At 45.2% G+C, this 13,575-nt stretch overlaps 2 protein-coding genes across 2 annotated transcripts; one reads left to right on the top strand and one right to left on the bottom strand.

Annotated features, from left to right (window-relative positions):
- The first annotated feature begins 1,189 nt into the window (after positions 1 to 1,189).
- LOC142884205 (homeobox protein Mohawk-like) lies at positions 1,190 to 7,713 on the top strand. Its single transcript, XM_076019722.1, has 6 exons — positions 1,190 to 1,539; positions 1,982 to 2,141; positions 2,223 to 2,376; positions 2,482 to 2,802; positions 6,000 to 6,033; positions 7,041 to 7,713. The coding sequence occupies exons 1-6, from the start codon at positions 1,349 to 1,351 to the stop codon at positions 7,384 to 7,386; spliced, it is 1,206 nt and encodes a 401-aa protein (XP_075875837.1). The 5' UTR covers positions 1,190 to 1,348; the 3' UTR covers positions 7,387 to 7,713.
- Positions 7,714 to 8,616: 903 nt separating this feature from the next.
- On the bottom strand, positions 8,617 to 13,530 carry LOC142884810 (ras-related protein Rab-18). The gene is made up of 7 exons (XM_076020726.1): positions 13,340 to 13,530; positions 12,943 to 12,998; positions 12,749 to 12,810; positions 12,007 to 12,079; positions 11,629 to 11,747; positions 11,467 to 11,533; positions 8,617 to 9,966 (listed from the first exon to the last, which is right to left on the bottom strand). The coding sequence occupies exons 1-7, from the start codon at positions 13,405 to 13,407 to the stop codon at positions 9,794 to 9,796; spliced, it is 618 nt and encodes a 205-aa protein (XP_075876841.1). The 5' UTR covers positions 13,408 to 13,530; the 3' UTR covers positions 8,617 to 9,793.
- Positions 13,531 to 13,575: the final 45 nt, after the last annotated feature.

Below are 13,575 nucleotides of genomic sequence, written 5' to 3'. Positions count from 1 at the left end.
AGATATATGTTCTCCCACAGTGGTTTTTACGGGTCTCCAGGCTGCCGCACATAGGTGTGCGACCGGCTAGTGTCAACAGTGGGGCGGCTGAAGACGTCACACAGGGACGGGAGTAAATGGTGTGTGATAGCATGTAGCATTCTCCCGCCGCAGCTAAGGAATGTGAGCCAGGAATTTACTGCACCTGGCGGGGACGCCACGTCCATGTGTTTTTCAGCTTTTTGCAATCAAACGTCCAACTTTTCCCGCTGGATGACAAACGGGACGAACAGGAGGGGCGGGTAGGCGCGGGGGGTTCTGAAGCATTTCAATATCTTAAACAAGTGCGGCCCAGATATTGGCCACAGCCTTCAACGGAATTTCATCAGCTAGCAGAGCAAACACACGGTATTGTGGACGTGTTTGTTCAGAGATTATTGACTTGGGAGCACGCATGGCAAAGTCATTACTGTTGATCCAAACAGCATTACGTAAGAGACGTCTGTCTGGAGCAGCAACACTTGCGGTTGCCAGAGCAGGGTTTTTGAACACTTGGCCCACTTGCTGCATGTTAAACCATTCCACCGTTAGCTCCTGGTTTTATTAATCCTCACACTTCATATTAAACCTGCACAGATTCAACCATTTTTTTCTCTTCTTTTCTTCTCAAAATATCCAAACCTGATGCAAAAAAAACCCTGTCCCGTCATTCAACACCGGCTCGGCATTTCATAGGCAGGGATTCATTTCACTTTCCAGTGTTTGTGTTGACTTGATCCTGAGCCAATTTGCCTCGAAAATCCATTTGATCTGTGCAGGATTTACAGCCTCACACGAGGCGCAGCTCTGCGGTTTTGACGGTTATTAGCCAACGTGTAATTACACCCATAAATTTCTAAAATAACCTCATATTATTTGCTGACATGATTTCTTTCTTCTTTTTTTCCTTCTTAAACACCACCAGCCTTCTACGCTCCGCGTACCAAAACACGGCAGCCCGGTAATCTGCTTAGCGCATGCAGCAAAAACTGTACAACTGCACTGACCACATTTGCTGATACTCTGCGGTGCGTCTCATTCACTGGGCTGCTACTGGAGCGGCTGCTTTGCAGACTCTTCCTCACAGAGTCCTCCTGAGCAGGGATTGGGTGGCCAGCGAGCCAATGAGCAGCGCAGCAGCAGGTTATTTGAACTCTGCGTGCAGCCGAACTTGACAACAGACTCTTCTTACATTTTTCCCCTGAAAGTCGCAGGCAGGAGGAACCTTTTTCCACGCTACCCTTTGGCCGTCGTGCGTCTGGGGATGGGAGTGGGTTTACAGCCGGATGCCTGTTGATGCAAACCATTTGTTTTGAAGGAGAGCAGAAAGATGAACCACGTCACCGCAATGAGGTCCGATGCGCAGCATCATCTGGAGGATAACAGGGGAGCAGAGCAGAGCGGCAGGCTGGACTGCGTGGACTCGCCACAGAGCAGCTTCACCGACAGGGAGAACAGCAACCTGCTGCAGTGCCGGGACGCCGCCAACGATGGCTGTACCATCAAGTACAGAAGATACGGGTAGGCACTTGTCTACAACTACCAAGAGACTTGACAAGCATGTCTTAAATTAGTTACACTCCTCTTTGACCTGGTGAAACGTTTGTGGGCCAAATGGGGACGGCAGAAAGTTCAAGAGGAAGGTCCAAATTAAAGTCCCACTGATTGTCACATTCCAAAGGTTGCAAAATTTGTCCCATCCTCTGAGGGAGCAGTGAGCAGCAGCAGTGCCGCACTCAGGGACCATTGTGAGATCTAAGCCCCCATGCCCAACCCAAATACTGAGTGACAAGCAGAGAGGCAATTTGTGCCATTATTATAGGTTTTGCCAGACGGGCACCGAACATTGTTTACCATTTTTGTAGTCTTTGGTGTGACCCGGCCGGGGTGCAGACCCGCACTAAAACGGTTCATGTTGACGAGACGATTGTACCCACTCCTTGTCTCCTTCTGACGCACGCAGGTCCCGTGTGGGTGGGGTCAAAGTTCGCCACAAGAGACAGGTGCTACAGGACATGGCCCGACCACTGAAACACTGGCTGTACAAACACCGAGACAACCCCTACCCCACCAAGACTGAGAAGGTCCTTCTGGCTCTGGGTTCACACATGACACTGGTGCAGGTGAGAGACAACGCGCTCTCAGGTTTCATCTGGGGCTCAAAAGCAGCTTCCAGGTTCTTCAACAAAGTTCCGTCCGCGCAGGTTTCCAACTGGTTTGCGAACGCCCGGCGACGGCTGAAAAACACAGTGAGACAGCCAGACCTGAGCTGGGCGCTGAGGATCAAACTGTACAACAATTATATCCAGGGAAACGCAGAGCGCCTGAGCGTGTGCAGTGATGACACAGACACGGACGGTATGAGCTCCCAATCAGGACTTTTCTCAAACTTCTAGACTTCCAGCATTTCCTTTGTTGTTTTACTTCTGCACTGTCTAATGCTTTTTGTGTCTCTTGCTACAGATGAAGAGTGTCACCTTCAATCACCCATCAGCCAATCGCAGTTCTCCAGATCATCTCATGCTGGTGTACTTCAGAAGCAGGGTGGCATTCTTACTGGCAGCGACGGCGGGGCTTCGCCTCCGTCCAAGTACAAGAGCAGTTTGCTGAATCGCTACCTGAACGACACTCTGCGGCACATGATGGCGGCGGAGGCGCAAAGCGCTGCCCCCGCCCGCAAGAGGAGGAGTCACTTTGAGTCGTTCAGCTCCATGGAGGGCGATCACGATGCCGCCTCGCCGGCGTCATCCTACGAAACCGAGGCCAACTTTGTCCACCAGAAGGGTGAGATGTCACTGGGTTTTTTTTCTTTACCTAATGTGGAAATTTCCAGCCTTGTTAATTACAAATTTATGTTTATCATGTAGCGACATGACATTTTAACTAGACTGCAGTGCCGCCCAGCTGATTTTTAACACGCCGCCGTGTACAGTTAAATAAAGCCAGACTCCTCTGAGCTTCCTGATGTTCATAAATCTCCGGCGCTCCGCTGAAAGGCACTCTGCAACTGGACGGGAGTCTGACACCTGGGTGCACTTTCTGACCTACCGGGCAAACAGCAAAGCGGCAGCCGTCAGATCCGCTCATGCGAGCAGCAGCCAAAACCCTCTGACAGGGATCGCTAATAAAGACTCGTGCAGATGTTGAAATCCCACAATTTAAAGTTGGCCGGCGCTCATGCTGGCTGCCACTGGGCGCTGCAAATACCATTTCCACACTCTAGAATGTGCCATTCGTTCCACTTCAGCCTCTTGCAACGGTGGAAAAGTTTGGTCCAGTTGGAGGACAATTACAGAACGTCTGAGGACTTTTTACTCTTCCCAGGGTGAAAAGTTAGAGCTGCGTCCAAAGAAGAGGGAAGAGTCCGAGGATGTTTCGTGCAGAGTGGCGCACAGTGTCGTCCCTCAGATTGTAGAGTGGTTGTCCTGCAGTGATTCTACTTTTTTAGAGTGAATGAGCCCTGAAACAGAATTCAATCCACTCTTTTCCATCTCTGGCAAGTTTTAAAGTTCAATTAAACTTTCAGTCATTAATTTGAGCCACTTATGCAGGAACCAGTAGGAAATTTAATGGGTACATTTTCCTGGAAGCTAAACAGCAGTTTCAATAAATCAGAACTTCAATAACAGATCGAGTCGTCATATTTTACAGAAAGTCACTCCAAAAGCTGCTATCAGGTTCAGGGCTTTATTTCCGAATATGAGGACAGTAAAACTCTGATGCCACGTGGAACACGCAGTCGAATGGATGTTGATCCAGACTTGAAATGTCTCCCTGCTGGTCGTATTAACAGTGTTTGGGAACCATTACAGCTCCTCTGTGGAGGTGAGGTGGAATTTTAAGCTGCCAGATTCATGACAGGCACTGATATCGTTAACACCTTTATACTCGTCCCAGGAGAGGGTTAAAACTTTCACTTTCAACCTTCAGTAATGGAATAAATATGTTTGTTTTTTTAAATAATAAAATAATATTAAATTGTATTATGTCCAATCAGTCTGGATGCAACAGGTTCTATTGTGTTTCTGATAACATTAAAATTCTTCATATACTGAATTTTGATTTCAAAAAATGTATGTTATGGCAGAAGTTACATGTTTGTTAATCTAAAGTTTTTAAATAGCAACAGCAGAAGTAGCCACTGGGGGCAACATTATCCTCATTTTCCGGTTTCTTAAAGCAACATCATGTTGTTTTTGTAGCTTACAATTGTAGTTTAAAAATATTTTTCTACAATTATTATCTTGAGAACGACACCCCTGCCACTTGACTGGCCTGGTAGAGGAGTATCGAACTGGAACACGCCTCACTTTACAAAAACACTTCACACACCAACATCAACAGGTTTTGTGGGCCTATAAAAAGCAGGCTAGTTCACTCTATGTTTGGAATGGCAGAGGCAACAGAGGGACCAGAGGAAAAAGGCACGTCTTTGCCAGAAGGTGCCAAGTAGGCGCCCCGTGTTTGACGCTCCTACACCAGGCCAGCAGGAGGCGCTGTGGCAAGGCCCGGCAATGCCTTTGGCCCTTTCACAAGTCAATGAATAGTAAAAAATATTAAGTATACTTAAAAGGTCTGAAAATGGCATAATGTTGTTTTAGTGATGCATTTACTATCAAAAATAAAAGTGGTAAATACCTCAAACACATTGTAATAGGAAATTGTTGCGTTTTTAAAGAGTGATTTCTTCTTTCTTCTCTTTTCTCTTTTTTTCTGCTACTGTTGTCATGATCATTATTTCAAAAGCAATCTGGACCTAAAAGATGCAATTAAATGAAAATGATATTCAAATGAAATATTAAGATAGCTGTTTTTAGAATGCTTTTGGTTTTCTTTTGAAACTCTAACCTATTTTTAGCCTTTTCACGAGGGTAGTGAAATCTGCTGTATGTAGATACATGTATTTATAGAGCCGTGAAAACTTATATTTTTCAATGTAACTAATCATTGCTGGATTAAACTTAGGGTTTTTTCTAGTGAAGGAAAGCCAAGCAAGGAATGAAGGGTTGTTTTTTTTTGTAGAACATCTAGTTACGGCTAAGCCTCAAGGACTTTCAGTAGCAAGAAGGAAAAAAAAGTAGCATAAAACGGCAAAATGATTTCATATCAATACGTCGTGCTCTTGGCTCGAGCCGGATTGCAGCAATCAGGGGCCGAGATGTTCCGCGCTGTTAGCATTCAACGACTGCATTTCACATTGGGCCTCTAATTTCCACGTCTGTTGCTCCCCAAAGGGAACATTTCTGAGCGTGCTCCTATCTGCTCCAGTGAAACGCGGCAATTGTCCAACGGCGAAATGGAAAACATGTTCTACATATGATGAACGCTTGTGCGCAGACCACAAACAGATAGCGTAAGCGGGATCATATTTTTCCAAGCGCTTGCTACTCCTCGCTCCACCGTTGAACCCGCAGTGTTGCGCGGAGAAGACTGTTCCTTCTGTCTTTCGACAAATAAAGTATTCATTCATGACACTCCCGGCTGCTCGTTGGTAGGATTCAGGGACAGCTTCTGGAAAATGGATGATACACGAGGGACCAACTTTACAGTTGCGAGCAAAGCTGGGAAACCAAAAACAGTCGGTCCCAATTACATGATGCAGATATCAGATTTTATTCCCACTCAAAAGCTCAAGAGAGCCTCAGCAATATATTTATTTTGGCCCGAGTGGCTGAGCACAGGCAGAGGAGTGCACTGATACTCAGCCAAAGCCTCTCTGGCAGAGCACAAAACTCTATATACAAATGCAGTTACAATCAGAGATGCACATGTCACACTTCACATGCACAAAGCCCCACAAAACCAGTGCCGGTGTACAAGAGCCCCAAGAACCACATGCTTCCAAAAGACTGCAATTGCAACACAAACATGGTCGTCAATGCCAATCTGATATATGATTTATTTTAAACTCTGATTTGTTGTGAAATTTCCCTGTTTAAACAGATTGATGAAATGTCTCTTTTTTTTCTTCTCTCTTGTAGATACTATGGATTTTACTTCACCTAAATGTGGAAGGTAAGTGTCATCACTCAACTATTAGGCAGAGCTTCAATTAGGCTTTTTCTTATTTCAACTTGCATCAGCAAGGACAGCAGCGCGTTTTAAAATTCTTCAGAGAGGTGTTGTTCAGAAACAAGGCATACATAATACATAATGTTCCAATTAAAGTCACTTTATGCAACGCTGTTACAATAAAGGCATAGTACAGCCGAGGTTGTGGCAACTTTTTATCATCAACATACATGGAGTTTCACAGCAGAACTGAAGACACCTGACACCAGCGTTGACTTTTTTCCTGATGACCCCACAATACATACAATACATTTTCACTCAAAATGCCAATGTTAACACCATGCTTCTAGCCAAGTTACCCATTGTAACCTCCTAGCCAAGAGCTACGTTCATGTCAGCACTGGACACAGTTCAAAAGCTCATATAAACAACTGACACACGATTAGCAGGAGCCTGTATACATTGGCAGGTATATCAGATTCCAGCTGATGTCAGAGGTTCTTGAACCGTTTACCAGCTCATGTTGAGCGCAGCTTCGGGTGTAACGGCTATGTGGATGGACCAGCGTCTCACAGGCATGTTTTACTATGATCACCTTGCCTGTCCTTGTGAATCTCACTTCTTCAGCTAGAGCTACTACAAGGCAGCGACAATTTTTTCAACACTAAACTCACAGTGTGGTTAGCATTTGTGGGTCCAAGAAAGACACAAATACAGGAGAGAAGAGGCAACATGCAGTCCCAATATCTATTACATGCCTTGCCATGAGACAGAGTTGCAACTTTCTGAGAAAACTGGGCCGTGGAGACTTTCAGACTCTTTATTTGAGTACATCGCTACCATGGGTTTCCACTGTATTGGCATTGAATGCAATTCTTTCCTTCCATAAAAGTAGAGAACAGTTGTGCGGATGAAAAAGAAATGTCCCCAGAGCCTCCATTGACACAGTGGTGGGCAGAAAATGAGTAAAACTTTAATTTGGGCTGAAGCATCCTTTAATGTATTTACAGGGAGCAGCAGCCGGATGGAGCCCGACATAGACGGATCCATCAGGGCTGGAGGGAGATACACGCCGCCATGGCTCTGACTAACTTGGCCCAGGGACAAAGCTGCTCGGCGGACTCGCCACAGAGCAGCTTGCCCATGCCCGGTGCTGGCACAGCACCCGGCTGCACCCGAGGGCCCTTCTCAGTTACACGGACCACTATAATAGACAGGATGTGTGTCACTGGACCTCCGTCTGTCCTGAGGCAGAGCTGCACTGTCGGGCCCACCCTCACCAGCCGCATTATCCAGAAGTCCTCTCATATCGCTGAGGTCCAGACTGTTAACGTGGCCCTGGCAAGCCGCGTGTAGCCACTTAATTCAAGCATCTGGTCAAAGCACATTGTTCCATAACCTATAGGACTACCAGATGCTTTAATGCCTTGCAATACACAGCAGTGTACAGCCTTTTGTCATTTTCTAAAGCTGATAAACTCACATTTTTCAATAATCTTTCCATTGTGAAATGGAAAACATGACATCACTCGGCTGATCATTTTCTACTTTTTTGCCAAGTTTCTAATGAAGTCCTTGTGCCATCTATTGCATTAAGTTATATTAACTTCCATGAGACTGGATTATCATCCAACGGTTGAAAAAAAAAATGCTGTATGGCTGTATGAATAAAGAAAATGTGAAATCTTTTTACCATCTGTGTCCTTTAAATAACTTGTGGCAGTTGCTGGAAAACAAAAAAAACAAATGCTTTTCACTTCAAGCTAGCAGTGGCTCTCACGTGTCTCATGTCAGTTGCTATTTGTTCTGATTTCTCATATGGGCAGATGGTTTCTCTCTTGCCTCTTGTTTTGATAATTTTAACTCAACTGGGCAATTTTAACCTTTTAATGGGAGAAAGCTCACTAACCTGTGACGATAAAATCTTCAACTCTGGTCAGCAAAGGTTGGCTAGTGGCTAGTTTAAAGGCGGAAAACATTTGAAACCACCATCACCCCACCCCCCCACCCCCAAATTACTGCTAATAAATAAATAAATAAATAAACTAACTTTAAAATAAATAAATATGAGGATTTGTACTGCCCCCCAGTGGACTAAAAGTCAGACTAAGGCGTTAAATTAAGGTCCGTTAAATCTATTTATTGGCACAGCCCCTACACAACATGCTATTCATAACGTAAATTTGCCCTCATTTGCTATCCTGTCGAACCTCGATACCTTCAGAAACAGCTATGTTTAGAATACAAGGAACATGACGAACCTCAGGGGACTGTGTGGTACCAGGAAGAGGAAGCGTGTAGGCAGCGTCGCGGCCAACACGGCCCCGGGACATCCGCACACCGAGCTTTTGTCCTCTGGGACCACAGTGCAAAATGGGGTCAACGGAGTTTTTCCACTCGGGGCCGACTTTCGCTCCAGTTTGTGACATTTCGTGAAAACAATGTTTTCAGCAGATCTCGCCGACGCGAAACGGAAAAGAGCGGCTCACTCGTGCTTTCGATTGGGCGGCATCCTGCGCAACATGGAAACTGCGAGTGGAAATTCCTCCGACGGCAAATGAGGAAACACCGCGTTTGGAGCATGAGCATCATGAGGTTGTCATTTATTGCAGTTCGAAAACAAAACAAAGGGGACTACAACACTAACAAGTGTCATTCACTGTTAAGGCAGGTAATAACTTAACATATTGCGGAATATGAGTCATACACATTAGAGTTGCGAGAGAGCCGTAGAGGCTTGAAGTATAAACAAAAATACAAACAATAGACATTTCTGGAAAAACTGTTTAAAAGATCACCTAGACTGTGTGGCAGGAACCACACGAGTCAGGCGTCTATGGGAATAAATCAAACAAACAGGGTCACACTTACGCTACAGACATAACGCACTCAAAGTCAATAAAGGCTATATTTCATGTGTATGGGCTACTGATAGGCTAAACCCCTGTAGCAGTGAGAGATATGGTCCAGGTCACTAATGCCAGGGGGGGGGGGGGGGGGGGTCCATAAAAAAAAATGACTTTCTTGGATACTTTTCCATGAAAACAGTGAAGGGGAAAAGAAAAATCAGCTCAGTGGAAACACAGATTTTAATGGAATTAACCACAATGACGGCACAACAATATGATGTCAGTAACTGGGGTTTTGAGAAATTCATTACTCGACATCCACAGCTCTCTGGCACGTGAAGGTGGATGTTAAACGGAGGTCAGCAGACGCTCCACGTAACCAGCTACTGAGAGTTCATTGAACTAAATACTTGGAAGGTCTTTTTAATCTGAGTTTTCAGCAGCGGCCAGAGGCTTGAGGGGAGAACTTGTTTTTTCAGTGTGGTGAACATTAGCAGGGCGAACTTGTGTGTTGATTGGAACAAAATCGTTGGGGGTGGGGGAATGAGAAGCCATAACTGCAACCTCAGAAGTGATTAATGTCAAAGGCACTATGCTATTAACCTGATGCACGACAGATCAGCGAGGCCGCCACGATGGATTCAAACTGGCCACGTTGTTGAATGACACACAGCCACACGCACAGTGAGGTTGGATTAAAACAGTGTACCTCCCGACACACAATGCTATTGTTAGCGTTTTCCTCTGAAGACAGGTGATGGTTGAAAAAAAAGGGAGTGTGCAAACAGCAAAAGTCCTTGCGAACATCAGAACTCCTCTCCCACCCTCTCCATCTCCATCCCGTCTTCACTTGATTCTGGTCCGTTGAGTCATCTCTATCAGTTTTCGGTGCACCATTGGTTCCTCTGGCAGATTCAGGGTATGGAGCAGTAGCCTCCGCAGGCTCTGCCGCCGCCCTCCTGCTGGCTGCCCAGCTGGATCCTCTGGCCCTGGTTCTCGCTCTCCCACAGGCCGGGAGTCTGCAGGATCTTCTCCACCAGCTCCTCAAAGGCACACTGGACGCCGTCTTTGGTCTTCGCACTGGCCTCTGCACAAAGGAAGGCCAGATGGGAGATTTATGAGATGGGAAGAGAGAATCAAAATATGCATGAAAACCGCAAAATAATAAAAGCCATGTTTCATGTTGCGCATCCAAAATAGGGCAGAAACTCCTTTGTAGACGTCTATGATAGGACCGATGAAATCTGATTTAAAAATATGTGGGTGCTGACATGTGGTGTGTGCAACAGTTTGAGTTCAGCAGCGGCGGGAGGGACATCCAGCAGGATAAAGACATCCTCACAGTGGATGAAATCCACAACATCTCCTGGCCCAACATCATCTCCACAGCCCCTTAATTTAGCCGTTTTTCTTTAAAAATGGAAACTCCACAGAAATGCTAACCTAATTTGAGATGTGAATCAGGAACATATGCCGACATGCACCCGACAAATGAAAGGCTGCGAGATTTTAATCACAATGTAGTTCTTGCGGAGAGGCTGCATCTCTCAGCGCAGCTCTCTCAGCGCAGGCTCAGAAAACATGCCAACGCTGCTGCAAACAACACAAAGAGAGGCTGACCTAAGTGCACGGCTTAGTTTGTGATGTGTCAACTGCTTCCAACTATGCAATTAGCCTCCAGACTTTAAAGAGGAGCTTGTTGCGTTTATACAGCACTGAGATACATTGAATGGCAGCATTAGGTCTGCGGAACGTTTTGCAGTTAAATTTTCCATTAAGTGGATGAAAAAGAGAGAAAGCCAGATTTAATTTTCTTGCTAGGAGATAAATTTATCATATAAGATTTTCAATATGCCTCGGTACTGAATGTGATGAAATAAAGTTTTTATCACTCTTTGTTCCTTGGCTTGTGTGAGAGAGGACACCTTCCGGACTTCCTCACTTTTCGCCTCATTGGCTGGAGGCACAAGCTTGGCCCGCCCACTGTTAACAAGTGGTCTGTCATGGGCATCCCCTACACGACGCACTTGAGCCCTGGTTTAAAAATCAAGATGTCCGCAGCTTATGGTCTGTAGTTGTTCCACGTATTTGCCAGGTAGCCTGTCCCAATAAACATTAGCAATGCCATATCGTTACATGCTACATTAACACTTGCAGTGGCAGCTGCTGCACAGAGCAATGATAAAACCTGCAGCCGCCCGGGTAAGGTTCACTAAATTGTAAGGTTCAGCCTCCCCCAGCGCAGGAAAACTGCTGCGTGCCGGCAGGCAGACAAACAAAGGATGGTGGAGGAGTGCTGAAAAGTAGATGTTCATTTTGGCAAATGGCAGCACATCCAACTGCTATACAACTCAGCCAGTCAGACAGACAGTGGGGTACAGACACTAAGAAAAACTTTCAGATTTTTTTTCAAAAGGTCAGTTATAACTTTACCTTATCAGTGAGAACAAAAACAAGTGCAGAAAATGAAATGTATTCTTCAAATGAGCTATTTTTCATTCTCAGTGGAAAATTGAACTGATAAGCGTCATACAGACCACGCCAGTCAGAGTAATGGTGCTTCACCGTGACGGACTCAGCTACTCACCAATAAAAAGCATTGAGTGTTTCCTGGCAAACTTCAAACCCTCGTTTCTGTCCACTTCACGGTCGTCCTAAAAAATATGCAATATTTGAAAGATTGGATTTTCTCCACGCACAGGAAGCTAACAAGTCGATTTACCAACTGTGAACACAGGTTGCGACTCACCATATCAATTTTGTTCCCCACTAGCATTTTTACAATGTCATGACGAGTCGTGTAGGTTTCTAATTCGTTCAGCCAGTTTCCAAGCTTTGTAAAGGTGTCGCGCTTTGTGACATCATACACTGTCAAGCAATGGGACACAGACAGGGAACAAGTCAGATGGGATAACTTGAATAAATAAAAGATTGCCTAAATATTAATGGGGCGAGAGTGCATAACAGGTAATAAGCAACAGTAGTTCTGCAAGTCTAAGGGGATTATGGGTAAGCAGTTCCTATGAGGAGTGGAGAGCTAATAGGATTGATTTGAAGTGTAAGGAGAGAACCACGTCCAGGCCTGGGACTGAATGTGTTCAGCAGCTTTATGCACATCACAGTTTACCAAGTATGACTCCTTGTGCGCCGCGGTAGTAGCTGGGCGTCAGCGTGCGGAACCTTTCCTGCCCTGCTGTGTCCTGCAAAAGTAAGCACATTAAAATCAATGGAGGCCGAAAACGGCATGAAGTCAAACCTTTAAGTGCAACCGGTGATTTTAACATGTGCTGCTAACAAGCCTGCGGGGACATACCCCCGGGCTGTCCCACTGTGAAATTGCCAAATGTCGGCAATATACGTATGGAATCTATGCCTCCTCAGACAAAAACAAAGTCTGTGGACTTCATCTGATACCAGCAGTACAGTAAGAGGTTATTTATTGAGAGAGTAAGATTAAATACAGGACAAAAAAACGTACTCATGGATCTCGTATCCTTGACTTTAAACATACACATTTAAATATATATGACTATGTACATACATATGAACTACATAGCAAACTTAAGCCAATGAGGCAGAACAGTTTCACACTAAATATTGAATTAGCTTAATTACTTTAAATACAACCGGTTGCAAATTAAGTCTTCAAGCGGTAGGCAGCGATTAATGGTTTAAGTGGGAGCGGTTCCAGCAAAACTGAAGACTGGTCCACTTTCTGCCTCAGGGGTGATCCAGTATTGGCGCTTTCTTTTCGGGGTTGTAACTGTGCAATGTCGCCATCTTGTGGCTAAATTGCGGAGTCGCTCGTGTTTTTTCTTTCCTTCTCTTTTTTGTTCGGGACGACACAAACACATTGCAGACACACTCACCCAAATGGCGAGCTTAGCTCTGTTCCCATCTATCGCCAGTGTTTTCACTTTGAAATCCACACCTAGTCAGTCAGACGGAGGGGAGAAGAAGAAAGTAGACAAATTAAAAACTGTTTAATGTTGAGTGAGAGACCCCACGAGTGTCCATAGGTCTCTGTTATCTTATGTGTTTACTGTATGTCTGTGTTGAAGACCTATTGTTGCTGATAGCTCCGGATCGAAAGTGTCATCTGTGAACCTCAGTAGGAGACTGTTGGACAATGTAAAGATAAAATATTTTATTTACAGTAAATAGGGTTAGGGTTACACACATGAGCTTTTTTTTTTTTTTTTTTTTTTTCATGGTAAGTGTAAAAACAACATTTTAACACGTCTGTTACGTCAGCTTTGGCAGCAGCAACACAAAACACTTAACGGAGCCACGTCAAATGGCGTGACAAGTATATAGCTCGAACGGATATTTAAAATACAGTAATATGTGTGTGTATATGCTGTCCCAGCTGCGAACGAGCAGCGACTAAACTTGCGTAACGAGAATGTCAACATCCAGAGCGGACTAGCTAATCGGCTCGCCGCTAACGGGAAACAAACCTGGACTTCCCGACTCCGCTCTCGCCGATTATTAGCAGCTTTAATGTTGTCAACACATCCTCGTCCATTTCCCCGCGACGGAAAGTCTAGTTCAAGGCTGACAAAGCTTTTATCGGCGGCTCTTGCAGGTTTCCAGAGCTCCAGACGACCAGGGGCTTTGATGACAGGCTGCTCCTCGCGCAACTTCCGGCCAACTGGTGACGCATGACGTCACACGACGGCGTAACGTTCATTAA

This window comes from Nelusetta ayraudi, unplaced genomic scaffold (genome assembly GCF_046127955.1).
Source record: "Nelusetta ayraudi isolate G7.1 ecotype Tasmania unplaced genomic scaffold, CSIRO-AGI_Nayr_v1 ptg000011l, whole genome shotgun sequence".
NCBI classification, from domain to species: domain Eukaryota; kingdom Metazoa; phylum Chordata; class Actinopteri; order Tetraodontiformes; family Monacanthidae; genus Nelusetta; species Nelusetta ayraudi.
The sequence above is the reverse complement of the archived record's forward strand: the minus strand, read 5'-3'. Positions and strand labels throughout refer to the sequence as shown.

Coding starts and splice junctions, on each gene's coding strand:
- LOC142884205 (XM_076019722.1), top strand. CDS start 1,349: ATGAACCACGTCACCGCAATGAGGTCCGATGCGCAGCATCATCTGGAG. Junction 2,377..2,481: donor TGATGACACAGACACGGACG/GTATGAGCTCCC, acceptor CTCTTGCTACAG/ATGAAGAGTGTCACCTTCAA. Junction 6,034..7,040: donor ACTTCACCTAAATGTGGAAG/GTAAGTGTCATC, acceptor ATGTATTTACAG/GGAGCAGCAGCCGGATGGAG.
- LOC142884810 (XM_076020726.1), bottom strand. CDS start 13,407: ATGGACGAGGATGTGTTGACAACATTAAAGCTGCTAATAATCGGCGAG. Junction 12,811..12,942: donor GGAGCTATCAGCAACAATAG/GTCTTCAACACA, acceptor CTGACTGACTAG/GTGTGGATTTCAAAGTGAAA. Junction 12,080..12,748: donor GAGCTAAGCTCGCCATTTGG/GTGAGTGTGTCT, acceptor TTACTTTTGCAG/GACACAGCAGGGCAGGAAAG.